The 19,516-nt window shown below is 45.8% G+C and overlaps 1 protein-coding gene across 6 annotated transcripts in view; it reads left to right on the forward strand.

Annotated features, from left to right (window-relative positions):
- The window catches only part of iqgap1 (IQ motif containing GTPase activating protein 1), a 42,141-nt gene that overhangs the window by 8,769 nt on the left and 13,856 nt on the right, over positions 1-19,516 (forward strand). For 2 of the 6 annotated variants that reach the window (XM_034529685.1, XM_034529683.1), the window contains 13 exons: positions 10,973-11,129; positions 11,599-11,676; positions 12,283-12,359; positions 14,616-14,683; positions 15,125-15,238; positions 15,648-15,826; positions 16,258-16,345; positions 16,437-16,594; positions 16,682-16,766; positions 16,859-17,022; positions 17,183-17,343; positions 17,673-17,797; positions 18,335-18,498. In XM_034529685.1, coding sequence (XP_034385576.1) covers positions 10,973-11,129; positions 11,599-11,676; positions 12,283-12,359; positions 14,616-14,683; positions 15,125-15,238; positions 15,648-15,826; positions 16,258-16,345; positions 16,437-16,594; positions 16,682-16,766; positions 16,859-17,022; positions 17,183-17,343; positions 17,673-17,797; positions 18,335-18,498 — 1,618 coding nt within the window. Of the gene's footprint in view, positions 1-10,640; positions 10,756-10,972; positions 11,130-11,598; positions 11,677-12,282; positions 12,360-13,209; positions 13,260-13,509; positions 13,560-13,588; positions 13,610-14,615; positions 14,684-15,124; positions 15,239-15,647; positions 15,827-16,257; positions 16,346-16,436; positions 16,595-16,681; positions 16,767-16,858; positions 17,023-17,182; positions 17,344-17,672; positions 17,798-18,334; positions 18,499-19,516 lie in introns of those variants that run through there. The other 4 variants (XM_034529686.1, XM_034529688.1, XM_034529687.1 and 1 more) reach the window with 4 other exon arrangements.

The raw sequence follows: 19,516 nt of genomic DNA on the forward strand, positions 1-19,516 counted from the left end.
GTCGCCTCAACCTAACATGTTGGTTTTGTGACGCCTCAACCTAACATGTTGGTTTTGTGACGCCTCAACCTAACTTTTTGGTTGTGTCGCCTCAACCTAACTTTTTGGTTGTGCCGCCTCAACCTACCTTGTTGGTTGTGTCGCCTCAACCTAACTTGTTGGTTGTGTCGCCTCAACCTACCTTGTTGGTTAAGGGTTGTGTCTTACAATCATGTTACATTAATACACCCTAGAACAGCTACAGGGAACAATTCAGGGTTAAGTGTCTTGCTCAAGGACACATCGACTAGGGCGGGGATTGAACCGCTAACCACTGACCCACTCTTCTGCTCTCGCCGATCATCCTAACTTGCCCGTACTGTCTCTTTAAGGTCAGTTGATGCATTATGCTCTTACCAAACTGACATTCTGTGCATTCAGCCGTGTGTCGTTCTCCTCTTCAGTCTCTGGGAATGCCGTCGGACATGTTCTCCTATAACTTCATATAATTAAACTTCCCCAGTTGATTACTTACATTAAGACAATTATCTTTTTATATTATAAGTTTTCTGGGATTTCTTTTTTTCAGCATGCAAATCAGGCATTTACATATGTGCTAATTTGCATACATTAGCACATATATTTAAATATGTGCTCATTTGCATACATTTCCAGATCACAAAGCGGAACTTTGGGCATAAGCCAGATTCGCAATTGTTTTGACACAGCATAGCATAGCATAGGATAGCATAGCATAGGACTTTAATGTCCACCAAAACATAAAAGCAGCACTAAAAAACACTTTAAAAGTACAAAGTACTGAAATAAATTGACACGCTGAAAACCAGAAACCGTACCACAATCATTCAAATAGCTGCGTTGTATTTTTAACAGCTGGTGGACTTCAACGTGAAACTCACGACCTCTAGGAACTGATTCCCGTGTGGTGATATAGAGCCCTTCTCCCCCGCATTGCTGCGACTTTTACTCCCCCCCCCCCCCCCCCCCCCCCCCCCCCCCCCCCACAGAGCAGGGCCTGTTTAGATTCTGAGAGGGGGGTTCAGGTTCAGGTCTGGAGTCAAAACGCCGTCTAATTAGTGTTTTGTGTAACTTCTCTAAATGACAGGTTCACTGTAAACACGACATTTCTAAGGTTTTGAGGGGAAATAAATGCACTTTTCTGAATTGATGGTCTTGAAAGTACTTTATTTTTTAAACCAAATTATCCGAATACACGCTGACTCTCACTGGGAAGAGTTTGTGCTGATTTAGCAAATATAACTTTTAACTTGTATACACTCTGCAGGCGTCGGTGCTCACGTTTCTATTGTTATTTGCATGCGACTGAGCAGAACGGTGAATAACTGGAAACACTCCTTTCACCGCGTCGACCTTTATGTGCCGTAAAGAACCGAAGCAGAGCTTTGATGAACGTGCAGATCCTTCTAACTGAAACACACTGGGACGTCTGTCATCGTATAACAGCTGTGCAAACAAAATGGCACTGTACATTTATTTGTATTCATGTTCGTGTCTTTGTGGCTTCATGACGGCGAGATGCAAAATAGTTCACTTTCATAGCAGCCTGGGAAAATAAAATAAATAAGAACGGTAAACGTTGCTTTTAGAGTGTTTTTAAAATGTCAGTCTGTTCAGTGATTTTGAACTAAATGTGAATCGACGGCATCTTAATTTGAGTCTGCTGACTTTGACTATAATAATAGTAATAACTTTATTTATATAGAGCTTTAAAAAAATGGAGATGAGGCAAAGCAAAATTTAAAAAATTAAAATAAATAACTAATATATATATATACATACATACATATATAAAATATATGTGTTTATATATATATATATATATATATATATATAAAAATATTAAATAAAAAATAAAAAAAATATATATATATATATACTGTATGTGTGTATATATTTATTTATTTATAAGAATAGAAACAAAAATGACTAAGTAACTTTTTTTAAAGGAAACGGAACAATGCTGTTAACCGGACGTCGTTCATCCAAACATTACAGTCCCGTCGTAGCGACTGTTGCTTAGTAACGGCAGAGTTCACCTGTGGTTGCCGGGTTACCTCCTCACTGTCACCGGCTGAGGTCATCCTACCTGCGTTTGTGTGACGGATAAACTGAACAAAAACAAATTCACTTTCCTAAGAAGAGTTGACGTCACAATAAGTGACACTGAAGAATGATCGGCATTCACCCCGAGGCGAGGTGGTGGTGGTTGTTGTTGTTGTTGTTTGGACAAAGGGAACAAATAGCACGGCGGTATTCTTCTTGGTGTTACATCATCGACACTCGACTCAGACTTCTCTCTTGTTTCTTTTCGAATGATTTGATTTCTTGGTGTTACATTTTGAGTTGTTTTCATTAAATCAAAGTGCAGTGAAACGCACTCCTTTACAGCGAGGGTTGGTCCTCTTGAGATATGCTAGTTTTTTTTTTAACAATCCAACCTAAAAACATAAAAACACAGCATCCTTTTTTCCAATGAAGGTGTTAAAGAACGTAAACAACAAACATGGCTGCCGTCAGTTTGGGTTCAATTAAGCTTTTTTCTTCATACATATATTTCGGGGGTGAATCCGTATTTTCCCAGCAGAACGGGCAACGGGCTGGAGATGTAGGGACTCAACCAAAATTGTGCATTTTTAGGATGATAATAGCTAAATATAGTGTACGGAGATTTATTCTCAATGTGATTTGTCTAAAAAGTAAGACTGGAGGATGTAGAATAGATGCATTAATTAATAATAGTTGTTAGCGCTCACGGTTGTCAAGCAAACGCCGGTCTTTTCTCTTTTTCTCATTTGAATTTGAGGCTAAAGGAAATTATTGGACGTGTTTATTTCAGCCGTGCAACAGCCACAGATACCCGATAACTTCTTTCAAACCCGTCTTTGAGATCCGTCTGCTTTACATTCAATTTAATACCATTTTTAAAGGCGGTGAGAAACATGGTTGTATACTTGTTGAGTCTCCAAACCACTTTACAGGTAAACTTTCAGCTGCAAGCCGTGAACTTCTCACATCGCGCGTTAGCTTTTCGACGTGTCGCTGCTCGCGTCGGCGCTTCTTCGTGCTGGATTTTGCGTCGTCTCGTCGCTTTAAATCCTCCTTTTAAGAGAACACCGTCTGCAACAGAGAATCCTGCACCGTAAACAGAGTAATCCTCTGTTTTATCTCTGCTCCATCATGCAGGAGAGTCTTTCATCCTTGATCCCTCTCCGTCTTCCGAGTACAGATAAAGGCAGGGATCGACATTAATGGGCGGGGCAAGTAAACTGTGTGTGTGCCTCCATGCGGTTATAAACGCCAATAAATGTGATCTTTATACTGATGTACAGTAAAAGAAAAGAAAATCCCAGATGATGCTAAAGTGTCGACAACGGATCCGTTTAAAATTGGCAAGAGGAAAACTACCGTTAGCTAGTTAAAGTTGGCTGTTGGCAGCACAGTCCTGCTAGGCTAAATAACGGAGCTAACAGCGTAGCAACGCCTGTTGTTATGTCGTAATTTTACTTTGGTTTATTTGTGCACATTAATAAAAACATTTATGTAAATGTACTAGAGTTAGCCAAGAGGCTATTTTTCATCTGTAGTCCCGAATGATAATAAATAAATAACAATTTCCCATCATGCTCCTCTCCCTGCTAATAGCTAACCGCTAACTCAGTGAGGGTCCATTGAGTGACGTTATTGTGCGTTCAAGCTCCAAATAGTTCAAAAAAACTAAATGGATCTTTATTATGGGCCGATATTGATAAAAAGATGAGCGTTAATGCTTCCTGGTGATATTACTGCTCAGCCTGGTAATATTAGGGTATATAATATAATATAATATACCCATACTGATATCCCTGATGATACTACATTGTGATGCACTCTTTTGAAATCGACAAGAGGAGAGCTAACTTTAGCACGTTCGAGTTTTAAGCACATTTACGAACATGTGATTATTGGGATAATGAATCACAATTATTATAATAATCCCAGTTAACTGTCACAGCAGCAAATGTTTGTACTAGAAATGTTGCACAATTTATACATTGAAAAGAAAAGAAAAGAAGATGACTAATTTCAAGCGTTGCTCAATGCCTCTAAACTCTTTAATATGAAGTGTTGTTCAAGTTGGATCGTTCACGCTGTGGAAGGTTCTGTCGCTCCGTCCTCTCGACCTCACCCTTCACTGAGAGACCAGCCCAGCTCCTCCTCCGGCTCTGGCCACTTGCCTGTAATTTCCTGTTTTCAAATAGTTTCCAAACGCTTCTTGTGTACAGACGCTTGCTGCAATGAATGTTGCGTAACCTCGTGCCTCCATATTGTGTTTGATACGAGGAGAACAATCTGGGTGATACCATCTGTCCTCGGGGGGGGGGGACGTTTATTTCATAAAGTCACGAAAGATTTATTCCTCGGTGCCCATGAATGCTAACTATTCATCTGGCTGTTAGCGGGGCTGTGAGGTGGACTAAATGTCTGGTTCTGGTCCACACAGACGTAAACACTAAGAACGTAGAGGAACGTAGAACAATCATAATCATTATTTTGCTATAAAACCTTTTTACCGTAAAATTACAGTAAATTACTGTAATCACAACATTTAAGTGGCAGCAGTTTCTCCAGCAATGTAATGTACAATTTACAGCTTATCTACTGTATGGGAGAAATACAGTAAAGTATTGTAATCAAAATAGTGCAGTAATTAGTAATAGTACTTTGCTGTATTTTGAAGATTACGACATTTAAGTGGTAACAGTTTCTCCAGCAATATAATGTACAATTTACAGCATATCTACTGTAAGGAAGAAATACAGTAACGTATTGTAATCAAAATGTGCATTAATATGTAAGCAGTAAATACTCAAGTCCCAGCATGCATTGCTTTAACAGCAATGTGACGTATAGAGCTGAATACAGTAGGTCACTGTTTCAGTTTCACTGTAAATTTACATGCGAGTGTGATACCGACGCGTTCGAGGTCTGCAGCGCTGCAGGCCGTTTTCTGGTTGCTGCGTAAACGTTTCCTCCCAGGACTCGAGGCCTGAGTCACACAGTCAACAGCCCAGAATGTGGGAACGAGAGGGAGAGGGATGGGTGCTCCCTAGAGGCCCCGCCCCCTTCCACAGACTCTCACCTGGCCGTCTGTGAAACCCGAGGCCGCAAGTTACTCTTCCGGTTTTTGGGAAATGCCGTCACAGGGCCCGGGATCAGTTCTTTTGAATCGGTGATGAAATACACACACGCGCACACACACACACAAACACACACACACACACACACACTCCCCCCCCCCCCCCCCCCCCACCCCAGGCCTACGTGACTCTCTCTCACACCTTGATTTTTATAATATTTGCACAGTTTTGGCTCCGACGCCAGCAGGTCAGATGTGATTGGTAATTATCTATTTGGATTGCCCTCCAGGGTCAAAGGTCACATCCGTTAAAAGTGTGCTTTTAGTAAAGAAAAGGCTTTTCAACGCGTCTTAAACTACACATAATGGAAACCGCAGCAAATATGATGTATTATATTTCTAGATAATTATTAAAACATTCACGAACCATTATTATAATGTCACTAACAGAAAATGAATGACTCGCATTTGAGAGGAAAAAATTTGTTTTTATATAAATGAGCATGTATGACTTTTTATGATAGATTCAGCTTTCATATCCGCATTTAATTCATCAACTTTATTTCCTCATCTCGTTCACTGATTCGACATGTGATCTAATTACTCCATTTGTAAGAAGATGGCGTCCCTCAATTATTATTATTATTTTTTTGCTGTGGGTCAAATGTACCTCAACAAATTCAGTTTCAATCGTGTAAAAATGAACAAAATCAGCAAATCCTCAAATTTGAGAACCGTGAAAGATTAGAGGAAAGTTAAAGGCACACACTGTGTAGGGTTTTTCCTAAAAAAAAAACTAAATAGATTGCCTCATCGTTACTTTGCTAGAAGTGAGTTGTGGCGTCTTAATCTGCAGAGACCCGGCGGCCCCTCAGCCTCAGAAAAACAAGCTAATTTCTCCTTGTGCAAATAGAATATGTTCAGGGCTTTTATTTTGAAAGTGTGAAGTGTAGTCGAATATCAAGATAACTGGTCTTGATTTGCAGACGCGCTGAGAGAAGCTGTAATAACGGGGTCGGGGTCACCGGCTGTGAACGGCGATAGTGTGAAGTTTTCTGTTTCTTGTTAAACAAAACAAGATGATTACCGGCGGTCCAGCTGCTGCCGGCTGGTTGGAGCTCGGTTGGTGCTACAGATTCCAGCGTTGCAGCAACGCATGAAATGGACATCTTGGCTCTCGCTTAACCTTTTTCTTTCTGTGTGTGTGTGTGTGTGTGTGTGTGTGTGTGTGTGTTGCCTCTTTTCTTTTCTCTCCTGGTTTCACTCCATCCTTCTTTCTCCTTTGTGCTTTGTGAACACTCGCTGGGTCTGAACCGGACTGCTCTTAAAACCCCGTCTTTAATTAGACTCGACACAATGGAAGAGGTGGGTGGTTAACAGGAAACAGAAAGCGTCTTTGTGTGTGTGTGTGTGTGTGTGTGTGTGTGTGCGTGTGTGTGTGTGTGTGTGAATAGTATCTGTACCTCGACATTGTGCTGCTGCCAGTTAAAGCTCACCACCACACATGATTTGCCTTTCCAGATATTCTGTAAAACACACAGCACTTCCTCCTTTTTATAATGGCGGGGGGTGGGAGTGGGGGTGGGGGGGGAGCAACACGATACAGGACATTGTTGTGTAGCATTAGCATAATGTTGGGCCCTCCTTTGTGTGTTTCTGGTCGGACTTGTGGAGAATGCGTATCTGTGTACAGCGGGTGGGGGGGGGGGGGGTTTCCTTGGCTTAACTGGAGGCTTAAGTGGAGGGCGGGGTTCATGCGTTGGCTGAGCCTCGGTTTAAGGTTTAAGGTTTAATGTTTAATGAAGAGGCTCGTCACCTCGTGAAATATATGGACCAACTTGTTTTTAAGGTTTTAACCAAAGCTACAAACTCTGAAATTAGAGATTATTAACTTCATCAAAGCAACTAAGAGGAGCTTTTATTTTGTGTTGGTTCTGTCGCCCCCTGTGGACTAAAGTGGTAGTGTTGGTTCTGTCGCCCCCTGTGGACTAAAGTGGTAGTGATGGTTCTAGTGCCCCCTGTGGACTAAAGTGGTAGTGTTGGTTCTGTCGCCCCCTGTGGACTAAAGTGGTAGTGATGGTTCTGGTGCCCCCTGTGGACTAAAGTGGTAGTGTTGGTTCTGGTGCCCCCTGTGGACTAAAGTGGTAGTGTTGGTTCTGGTGCCCCCTGTGGACTAAAGTGGTAGTGTCTCTGAGCACCAGGTTCCCTTTTAGAAAACCTTTTACTGCAGCAGGTCTGACAGTCTGCCCCTCTCAGTCCTGGTTCTGGTTCTCCCGTGCCCCCCTTCCCTCCAGCGGGTCCAGTAATACGTCCGGGGTACAACGTCCTTCAGACTTCTGCAGCCTTTTTTTGTCTGTCACGAACAGCAAAGTCTTCAGTTCATAAAAGGAAAACAGAGAAAAGCTCCCCACTCCTTTTTTAAATCAACAAATGAATTAATTGTTTTTAGCCCGATGACTAACGAGTAATCATCTACTTCCTGTTGCTTTAACATCTCCTGCAGCGATGCTTTTACTGTGAATTAAAAGAAACATTCATTCTACTGCGTAGGACTTTCTTAACGTGGCGATTTAAATACTGTTGAAACATCTTAATATCCCGTCTGATTGTATTTAAAAAAAAAGTCTTTTTTCTGTCACTCCGAGATGACGGATTATGATTGATTGTTTCTTGGCCAGAGAACCCATCAGGCCGCTCCCCGAGAGGACAAAGCCAACGCTAACGAGGCGTGTGGTCTGTTGGCTTGAGCTCCGCTGGCATTAAACAATAAGTGCAGCTGACGACAACCTGGGGGTGGAGGGGGGGGGGGGGGGGGGGGGGCTGTGTCAAGGAGCTTTCTAGGGTCCGGAAGCTCCGCCACACACCGCCGGCTTCCTACAGGACTGACCCCTGAACCTGAGAGGATGAGACCTGTGGCGTTTCCACGGCTTCCTGCGGCGCCGCCGTGAATAAGTCTTTGATGTGGAGACGTAGTTCTGATCATATTGTCTTCCAGCTCTACCGGCCCGACTGTCATGAAACTTGGTGGAGCGCTGGCCAACGGAGTGGATCCCAATCACGGGCGGATGGACGCGTTGCGTTTCACCGGTGGGAGAAAAAAACGCCTCTCGTTCAATTCGGGTTGACCAAAAGCATTCTGGAACTATTTCTTTTAATTTTGATTGATTTCTGACCGGGTTCAGGATAAAAACTGACTCGTTTGGTGGTTCCCTTTTTATTGGCTCACTTGATTCTATAATAATTAATATTAATTCATTTTGGATTTGCAGCCATTTTTGTGTCATTTCTCATATTTCATTTCATAACAGTGATGCAGTATTGATTTTCTTCCCCCCTTATTTCCGTTGAACCATTTTAACCTTTTTTATAATTTGCTAGTTTGACGGATATCACATTTTATTTTGGATAAATTTGCATGTTTTGCCATCACAAGCAGGGCGATGTGAGTGTGTCGTCCCATTCCCACGAACACGATACCTCAGGAGGTCATTTCTTTATGGCGCTAACGTCCACCTGCACTCAAGAATGTGCCGATTTAGAAAGTGAAGGTCGCTTGGTGACCTCACTTGAACGCAGCTCAAGAATTCATGTTAACTAATTACAGAGCGCGGTTGATCGTGGCTGTCGGTGTCGTAATAACCACAAACGTGACGCATCGCGGTTGTCGCAATCCGGTCGCCGGCGTTCAGAAATCCCATTCTGCCTCTGGGGGGGGGTGGAGACTGGAGGGTGGAGGGTGGAGGCTGTGGAGGGTGGAGGGTGGAAGGTGGAGGCTGTGGAGGGTGGAGGGGCTGGAGGGTGGAGGCTGTGGAGGGGCTGGAGGCTGTGGAGGGTGGAGGCTGTGGAGGGTGGAGGGTGGAGGGTGTGGAGGGTGGAGGGGCTGGAGGGTGGAGGGTGTGGAGGGGCTGGAGGCTGTGGAGGGTGGAGGGTGTGGAGGGTGGAGGGGCTGGAGGGTGGAAGGTGGAGGCTGTGGAGGGGCTGGAGGCTGTGGAGGGTGGAGGGTGTGGAGGCTGGAGGGTGGAGGGTGGAGGGTGTGGAGGCTGTGGAGGGTGGAGGGTGTGTCTGTGTTTGCTCTGGCCTGGGAGAAGAAAAAAGGGTGTGTAGCCTCTGATAAAAGAGCCATTAGTGAGCGAGTCTTTATGGAGCCTTTCACTGCTCCGGCGTGGCGTGAAAGGAGGGGGCTGTTCCCCGGCCCCTCAATGGCCGACCCTGTCTGGAGACCCCGTGGCACCACTTCCTGGAAGAGAAGTTGTTTCAGCTGCGTGTCGGCCGGGCCACGCGTGGGCGTGAGTGTGTTTGTACGAGGACCAAACGCACCCAACAAGAAATGAACGAGCTTCTAAGCTCCAATACGTGTGTGTGTGTGTGTGTGTGAGAGAGAGAGAGAGAGAGAGGGGGGTAGGAGGAAAGGAATCTTTTAATCTCACTCAGGATATAGTTAACCTTGTTGCTGCTTGACAAAGACCTTTTAGTTACCGAAGAGTGGGAGTGTGTTCTTAGCAGAGAGAGAGAGAGAGAGAGAGAGAGCACGTTTGACCTCACACACACATTCCAGATGATAAACTCAAGGTCATGTCGTAATCTGGTGTTTGGAAGACACCGCCGTCCAGTTAACGGGCAGGAGACAATGTGGTCTTTAATGATGAAGATATACAAGCGGAACAACAGTCCCACAGAAGATTAAAAGACACTTCTGACAGTTTATAAATAGAATTTAAAGAAGCTGATTTAACAAAAACAGCTAAATAAATAAGAAACGGAGCTGACGTAGATTTTCTGCACTTTTCACACCACTTAGTTCTAAAAGTGGAGTAAGTAAACCTTTTGCAGTGACCCCTGACCCAGTTGTTCAAATCGATGTTGTTAATTGACCCTTGGCTAAGTCCCGCCCTCAAACACAGACTGGCCAATCACTGTCACAGCATCGCGCTGCGTTCAAGCTCTATTCAGGAAAAAACGATAATAAAAGGTAATGTTGAAATGCACAGGATTTATTGCTTTGATGGGCGTCGAGTAACCGTTACAATCCGGTGACAATGTAGCAACAATATGTTCCTTTTACACATTGTTCGTCAGTCGGTTACTGACTTGGAGATGAAAGTGAGTAGAACTTCTCCCCTCGAACGACCTTGAACGACCTCGAACCGGATCGATATCCGACAGCGAAAGGAGGAAACGCAGCGGGCCGGCCTCCTGCGTGGTTACTGGGCGGTGACGGTGGAATCCAGTCCCGGTGTGGGAGATCGGAGCAGGAATGTGACTGTATGACCTAAAAGAAATGAAATGTCACACGTGAGGAATGCTGGGAACTCGCTGTGTGTGTGTGTGTGTGTGTGTGTGTGTGTGTGTGTGTGTGTGTGTGTGTGTGTGTGTGTGTGTGTGTGTGTGTGTGTGTGTGTGTGTGTGTGTGTGTGTGTGTGTGTGTGTGTGTGTGTGTGTGTGTGTGTGTGTGTGTGTGTGTGCAGCATAATTCACGAGATGGTGCCTCATAGGTACACTTAGTTGTACTCTTTCTACAGTTCCTCTGACACACTGTGAGGAATGATCCTTTACGTTCCATCATAGCAGGATCAATGAGTCCATCAACAGGAAGTTGAGCCTCGTGGAGGTGAAGCCAGGTGAAAAGTCATTGGTTGGTTGTTTTAAAAAAATAAATAAATCCAAGCTAGTTTCTCAAGACTACCAACAAGGTCATTTTCATGCTTTCTATTTCCAATAAAAAACAGTTTGCAGTAATTATCCCCTGAGCCGTGTATTTAAGTACGAATGTGTGTTTCCTCTTTGTGTTGTGATGTTCACGCGTGTGTGTGTGTGTGTGTGTGCTCTCCGTTGCAGATGGATGGAGGCCTGTCTGGACGAGGAGCTGCCTCCCACCACGGAGCTGGAGGAGGGGCTTAGGAACGGCGTCTATCTGGCCAAACTGGGCAACTTCTTCGCCCCGAAGACCGTGTCCCTCAAGAAGATCTACGACCGCGAGCAGACGCGCTACAAGGTGAAGACACGCTTTGTGTGTTTGGACATCAAAGGAAGATAAAGGAGTGTCAGAATATAGTTTCAAATATAGTGTTGAATATCCTCAGCATATCATCAAGTAATCCAGGTTTTAGTTCTCAAGTAAAAGCCCAAACCTGAGGTTGTGCTATTTAAAAGATCTTCCTCTTGGAACTATCAATATCCAGATAAGTATTTAAAGATCTTTTTATACTTCCCATTATTAAAAAAACGTTCCCAGCATGTTTTCTGAAAGAGTTCGTACATCTTACCAGTGTTTTGACTTTTGGCCACAAAACACCTTCCTGTCTTTCATGGTGCTATAAAAAACATGTTAATCTCCATTATTAAGTTCTGAGGTGGAACTGTGAGACATTTTGTGGTTCTAGAAAACCTCCGTAGAACCTCGGCGACGTGCTGCAGGTCCGGTTTGGACGAACTGGTCCTGACGTCTGGTTTCTCTCTTCCAGGCCACCGGTCTTCATTTCAGGCACACGGACAACGTCATCCAGTGGCTCAACGCCATGTCGGAGAAAGGGCTGCCGAAGGTGAGCCTGCAACTCAGAGAGTGGAGTGGTGACCTTTTATTTTTATTAAATATCATCCATCGGTCGAGGATTCATACCTGCAATTATAAATGCATTGCTTTTTTAAATTAATTTGCAAATCCGTTCTAAATCTATGAGGAACAGGCCTTGAAGATCACTATCGCATAACGTTGACTTCCCTAACGTTGTCGGTTAACTGGATTCAGATTATCCCTCAACACAAACTCTGTTCATACGACAGATTACCTTGAAAAACATAAAAGATCTGTGGAAAAGGATCTTCATGGTGTTTTTAATGGCTTTTCAGAATAAAAGAAGTTAACCTTATTACAGTAGCAGTGTTCTCCTGAGGGCGTTCCACCCTGTTAACTCGTTGTCATGGAACAGAAAAGAAAAGTCAACGATCCCGACTGGCAGCTTCAACAGAACATTTGAGTCCTTCTCGTTTCACACGCTGCCAGGGCGCGTCTCCATTGAGCGATTCCCCCGATCGGAGCTCCTAACCCTCAATCACGGCCGCACGCACGCTGCGACACGCCCGGCGTGCCGATGCCGCGTAAGGCCTGCCGACAGGTCTGATCCACTGTGTCCCCGCTTGTGTTTCAGATCTTCTACCCGGAAACCACGGACATATACGACAGAAAGAACATGCCCCGCTGCATCTACTGTATACATGCACTCAGGTAGGCTCTAAGAACATGCAACGCTGCATCTACTGTATACATGCACTCAGGTAGGCTCTAAGAACATGCAACGCTGCATCTACTGTATACATGCACTCAGGTAGGCTCTAAGAACATGCAACGCTGCATCTACTGTATACATGCACTCAGGTAGGCTCTGAGAACATGCAACGCTGCATCTACTGTATACATGCACTTAGGTAGGCTCTGAGAACATGCAACGCTGCATCTACTGTATACATGCACTTAGGTAGGCTCTAAGAACATGCAACGCTGCATCTACTGTATACATGCACTCAGGTAGGCTCTAAGAACATGCAACGCTGCATCTACTGTATACATGCACTTAGGTAGGCTCTAAGAACATGCAACGCTGCATCTACTGTATACATGCACTTAGGTAGGCTCTGAGAACATGCAACGCTGCATCTACTGTATACATGCACTTAGGTAGGCTCTAAGAACATGCAACGCTGCATCTACTGTATACATGCACTAAGGTAGGCTCTGAGAACATGCAACGCTGCATCTACTGTATACATGCACTTAGGTAGGCTCTAAGAACATGCAATGCTGCATCTACTGTATACATGCACTTAGGTAGGCTCTGAGAACATGCAACGCTGCATCTACTGTATACATGCACTCAGGTAGGCTCTGAGAACATGCAACGCTGCATCTACTGTATACATGCACTCAGGTAGGCTCTGAGAACATGCAATGTTGCATCTACAGTATACATGCACTCAGGTAGGCTCTAAGAACATGCAACGCTGCATCTACTGTATACATGCACTCAGGTAGGCTCTAAGAACATGCAACGCTGCATCTACTGTATACATGCACTCAGGTAGGCTCTGAGAACATGCAACACTGCATCTACTGTATACATGCACTCAGGTAGGCTCTGAGAACATGCAACGCTGCATCTACTGTATACATGCACTCAGGTAGGCTCTGAGAACATGCAACACTGCATCTACTGTATACATGCACTCAGGTAGGCTCTGAGAACATGCAACGCTGCATCTACTGTATACATGCACTCAGGTAGGCTCTGAGAACATGCAACACTGCATCTACTGTATACATGCACTTAGGTAGGCTCTGAGAACATGCAACGCTGCATCTACTGTATACATGCACATAGGTAGGCTCTAAGAACATGCAACACTGCATCTACTGTATACATGCACTCAGGTAGGCTCTAAGAACATGCAACACTGCATCTACTGTATACATGCACTCATGTAGGCTCTCCGCCGTCCTCCCGGTGGCTCTGAGGTTAGATGTTAACATGAACTCCTCATTCATTGGATGGCGAGTGCACAAAGGTCTGAGTGTGTTGGAGCCTGTGACTTTTTTTTATGAGGTTAACAGTGAAAGGTGTTCGGTGCAGAAGCTGCAGAGCAGGTTGCTTTTAATAGTGTGGGTGTATGTTTTTTTTTTTGTATTTATAAATATATATATATATATATATATGCCCTTGCTCTATGAGTGGTCCTAACACAAAGCAGTAACACCCGGAGACAGAGACTCCTCTGGTTGTATAGAAGTCTATGCTTCATGTGTTGAAGCTGCATTCTCTCTCCTGACCACCAGGGGGCGACTCCTCTGGTTGTATAGAAGTCTATGCTTCATGTGTTAAAGCTGCATTCTCTCTCCTGACCACCAGGGGGCGACTCCTCTGGTTGTATAGAAGTCTATGCTTCATGTGTTAAAGCTGCATTCTCTCTCCTGACCACCAGGGGGCGACTCCTCTGGTTGTATAGAAGTCTATATAAATGACTCTACTTCTCTTGATTTATTCCCTCAGTAAACATTGTAAACATTAGTTTTTGGTCTCAATCTCTAGTTTCAAGTCTTCTTCAATACAGCGTGATGTTCATTTAGTGAATTATGGTCATTTAGAGTCAAACAGACCATAAAGCAGGGTATGCTTTAGGGCGGGGCTACAAAGTGATTGACAGGTAGCTACCACTCTTAGCTCTTATATGACTTCTGGTTCCAGTGCATGTGTTTATGACCTGAGTGACGACTTGGTGGAGCGTTGAAACATCTGTTTCCTCTTAAATGACAGGGCAGCACTCCGATGTCCGCTCTGACCTGCCGGTCTTTGAACCTCTCACTCCCGTCTTTTCAGTGCCGTAATTAGCTCGTACTGCAGTTTTAATATTCATCACACCAGCAGTGTGTAAATATTGTTTCTACGCTGCCTTGTTCCTTTATTCATTGTGCCTCCGTCCTCTTTTACAGCCTGTACCTGTTCAAGCTGGGCCTGGCCCCCCAGATCCAGGACCTGTATGGGAAAGTGGATTTCACCGGTGAGCTTGAACACGAGTCCGTGCATCTGTTTTCCTCATTCTGCCCCCCCCCCATCCCCAACCCCGTTAACCCAATTATGTCATCCTAACTCTACATCCGTGTTGACAAAGTTGACATGAGGTTTAAAGTGTGTCTGGACCCTGAAAGCAGCGCCGACTGGAGGAGGAGGAGGAGGAGGAGGAGGAGGAGGAGGGGGAGGGGGAGGGGGAGGGTTTTCTTTTACCCAGCAGGCCTCAGTGTGGAGGAGCTGCTGGAAATGTGAAAGTAATTTGTAATAGTGAGAGCTTTTCCTGTCAGTTGGGTTCACACATGAGCAAGGAATGGTCTGTCTCCTGTCTCCTCCCTCCAGCCTCCCCCCCCCCCTCCCCCCCCCCCCCCCCCCCCCTCGTTCATCTGCTCCGTGCATTGATGTCTTCCTTCTGCTCCGTCTTCTCTCACAGAGGAGGAGATCAACAACATGAAGAGTGAGCTGGAAAAGTACGGGATCCAGATGCCCGCCTTCAGCAAGATTGGCGGCATCCTGGCCAATGAGCTCTCGGTGGATGAAGCTGCATGTGAGAGGGGGCCGAGGGGGCGGGATCTGAGAGCTGCAGACGGTGTCGTTTAATTGACGCATGCATTCATAATAAGAAACCCTTTCTATCATATTTTACTGCATCAGTTTATTGTTGAAAGTCTACAAATAAGACGAGATGAGTCTATATAAATCTTGATTTATTCCCTCAGTAAACATTGTAAACATTAGTTTTTGGTCTCAATCTCAAGTCTCAAGTCTTCTTCAATACAGCGTGATGTTCATTTAGTAAATTATGGTCATTTAGAGTCAAACAGACCATAAAGCAGGAGATGCTTTAGGGTGGGGCTACAAGGTGATTGACAGGTTGCTTTAAAGTCCAACGTTGATTGACACTCAACATCACGTCTCAATAACATCAACTCATAATATCTCCTCACCGCCCTCAGTGCATGCCGCCGTGATCGCCATCAACGAGGCCATCGACCAGGGCGTCCCGGAGGGCACGGTGGCCGCCATGCAGAACCCCAACGCCATGCTGGTCCACCTGGACCCGGTCTCTGCTCCCCAGTACCACGACACGCTGTACCAGGCCAAAGGACAGAAGGTGGCCAACTCACGCAAGCGGGTACGAAAGCTTTTTTCTTTAAACTCCTCAGCCATCATTCAGACATTCAGATGGCCGGAGAGGACGAATGGAGGAATGGTGACCCCGAGGCGACGTCTTCCTGGAGAGACCGTAACAATGGCCATCTAATCACAGAGCGGATTGTCCGCGGCTTTCGATTAGAAAAATAATGGAAACACGCAGCCTGAAGCGGGACAGATTAAAGAAGCTGAGTGGACACGAACCAGATAAATCAGCCACGACGGTATAAAGCACGAGGGGGGCGGAGAGGGGAATGACATCACTCCATCCTTCGCCAACAGGCAAAGCAACAAAAAAAAAACACTGGAAAGAAATATGTTCTACTATATCTGGTGTCCCGCAGGCGACAATGTGATAATAAATGTTGCCAACATGTAGCGCTTATTATATTTCTGCCTCATTTCTCGCAGCAAATGGAGAACGCCGACGCAGAGCGAGACATCTACGACGAGCTCCTCACCCAGGCGGAGATCCAGGGCAACGTCAACCAGGTCAACGGTGAGTCACATGACGCGCGTGTGTGTGTTTTGATGCCTCGGTTTCCACGGCGCCCATGGTGAACACCGACTCTCTGTCCCCCCCCCCGCAGTGAGCAACGCCCTGAGCGCGGCCGAGCAGGCGCTGCTGAGCGGCGACGAGGACAAGCTGTACGAGGCCCTCAAAGCCGTGGGGGTCCAGAACCTGCAGGTCCAGAACAAAGGCTGGTACCTCAAGCAGCTGCAGGCCGACCGGGAGAATAAAGACCAGGTAGCCGAGCGGTGCGCAAAACAACAAAAGTCAAAGTGAAAGTCCGTCTCCTCGGTGTGACTTCATCCCGACTTCTTCCCCCGTTAGGCGTCTCCGGGAGAAGCCCTGACCAGGGACGAGCTGCAGGGCGGCGTGGACGTGGCCAATGAGGTCGCAGAAGGCTACCTGAAGAGTACGCCCACACATGATCCTCCTCGTCTCCCTTTCTACGTCTGCACCGGCTCCTCGACTTAACCCTGTGTGTGTGTGTGTGTGTGTGTGTAGTGTTGAGGGCGGTGGAGCGCATCAACAGCGCCGTCAGGGCGGGCGTGCCGGAGAAGACGGTGGTGGAGCTGATGAACCCCGACGCCCAGCTGCCGGAGGTCTACCCCAGTGCTGCAGACCTCTACCAGAGAGAGCTGCTCAGCCTGCAGCAGCAGAGCCCGGAGGTACCCAGACCGTCATGTGGTCACATGGTCACGTGACCTTTTTATTATTATTATTATTTTTTATGTATAAGCTGATGTTTCAGAGAATTTATGGCCATGGAAAAGTGGTATCCATGGTGGTGGTCGGTTTTGACTCACGAGGTTCATTTGTGCCGCGCAGGGCTCGCTGTCCCACCCCGAGCTGCTGGTTGCCGTGGAGATGCTGTCGTCGGTGGTGCTGATGAACCAGGCGATGGACGCCGGAGACCGAGCAGCGCTCTGGAAGCAGCTGTCCAGCGCCGTCACCGGACTCAGCAACGTGGAGGATGATTATGCACAGAGGTGACACACACGCACACACACACACACACACACACAAACAGCTTTAAGCCCCTTTCCCACTGGATTTTGTTTTTGGGACAAATTAAGTGAATATATAATTAATAAAATCAACAGTGATTAATACAAAATATTACAATGTATTAACATCCAAAACATGCTATTAATATGCTCTCAAAAAACAGAACGTCTTACTATCGCCTATTTTCTAACAAGTTTCCCTGCGTTTAAACAACTCGGAAATCTAAGTGGGGAAAAGGATATTAGCGATGAGGTTTCTCTGTGTTCCCTGAACGCACCGCGGCTGTCTGACGTACCCGTGTGCTCTTCAGGTACATGGACGAGCTGATGCGCCTCAAGGCGGCCGCCAGGGAGGACGGCTGCGACTTCCTCACCTGGAACGACATCCAAGCCTGCGTGGACCAAGTCAACCAGACGGTGCAGGAGGAGCACGAACGTAAGGGGGGGGGGGGGGGGGTTTAAAGAGACAGCGGCCATTTAATTCAAGTTAAACGTGTACACACGTTTAATAGCATGTGTGCTAACGGAGATCCTAATTTTGTGTTGAGGTTGTCGCCCCCTGTGGACAAAAGCAGTAGTGTTTTCTCGTAATGGAGATGTATCGCGATGCTGTCGATTGGCCATACAGGTCCTGGTCCTGGTCCAGGTCCTGGTCCTGTTTGGCCAACACTCAATGAGCTAGCTTAGTTTTAGCGTTAATACATATGTATTGATGTATCGCAATATATTTAATAAATAAACGAAACTATTACAGATCGGTCTAAGAGGAAGAGGGACAGTTTAGTTTAGTTTAGTCATAGTTTTTTGGTCATTTGACCCTTTCCTAAGCCCCGCCCCCGTGCCCAAGCTGTCAGCGCTACGTTAGCATGGAGCCCACACTGTCACTAACTGCACTCCCTGAAGAAGTGTGATTTAAAAACCACCGATCACAGCACATCACGGGGTGTTAACCGGTCCACCCGTACGTCTGCAGGTATCGGAGCCATCGGACTGATCAACGAGGCCCTGGACGAAGGGGACCCCGCGAAGACCCTGTCCATGCTGCAGAACCCCTCGGCCAAGCTCTCGGACGTGGACCCGTCGGTGGCTCAGCACTACCACGACAAACTGCTGGAGGCCCGCCGGGAGAAAGCTCACGTGAGTCGAAAGAACACGTCTTCTTCCTGTTGAGGTCATCATCCAGAGAGATTAAGTTCCCCGGTTCCCTCCTTTTGATTTGCATGTTCCCGCGTGTCTAGAACTCAGGTGAGCATTATGCAAACAGCACCTGGCTACAGTTAGACTGCAGCTCATACAGTTTAAAAGGATTTATTGTTACGTTTCTGCCTTTTTTATTTGTAGTTAACTGTTCAAACTACAAACTGAATTTTATTTTATGAACTCTAAACAAGGGGGTTGGTTTTTAAATTAAATTAATTAAGTTGCATTTCCTATTTTTTAAAAGTGGGAGTTAGTGAGGGCAACTAAAAGCCAGTAATTGAATTACATTTTTTAATTCAAGCTATTTAATTGGAACAATTCAATTGATATAAACAGAAAAATAATCAAATAAATAAAAATTTAGATTATTCTTTAATATCTTGACACATTGAACCAGCGTTTTATATTTCCTGTTTGTTATGAAACGAGAGCCCCAGGACAAACGTCTGGTTGTTGTGTGGGTTTCGTGAGCGTCGTCACGGTAACACCGGTGATGTGTGTGTGTGTGTGTGTGTGTGTGTGTGTGGTCAGAAGACGTCTACTCAGCAGAAGAACCTGAAACGTTTGCTCTCGGTTTCTTGAGAACGAGCTCTTTAAATAGAACGGTTCTCTGGTTTTCTACGTTGTAAATAAAGATAAAGGAAGTCTCTTATCGCGCCGAGACGGCAAAATATTTGGCCGACGCCCACGTTGTTTTAAATGTCGGATAACCCCTGAATGCATCACGCGGGGGGGAAAAATCACAACGCAGAAAAAAAAGGCAAACTATTTTTCTGCCGATGTCACGAGCAAAAGAAACAACAGGAGGGTTCTTTGCTTCCTTAAAAGGGCAGAAAGCTGAAACACACACACACACGCCCCCCCCCCACACACACACACACACATACACGCCCCTGCCTCTGGTTGGCAGTGTGAGGTAATTGGCTGAAGGCGCAGGAAGTAGTTATGGGGACCG

The sequence above is a fragment of the Cyclopterus lumpus genome, chromosome 3, assembly GCF_009769545.1.
Source record: "Cyclopterus lumpus isolate fCycLum1 chromosome 3, fCycLum1.pri, whole genome shotgun sequence".
NCBI lineage: Eukaryota > Metazoa > Chordata > Actinopteri > Perciformes > Cyclopteridae > Cyclopterus > Cyclopterus lumpus.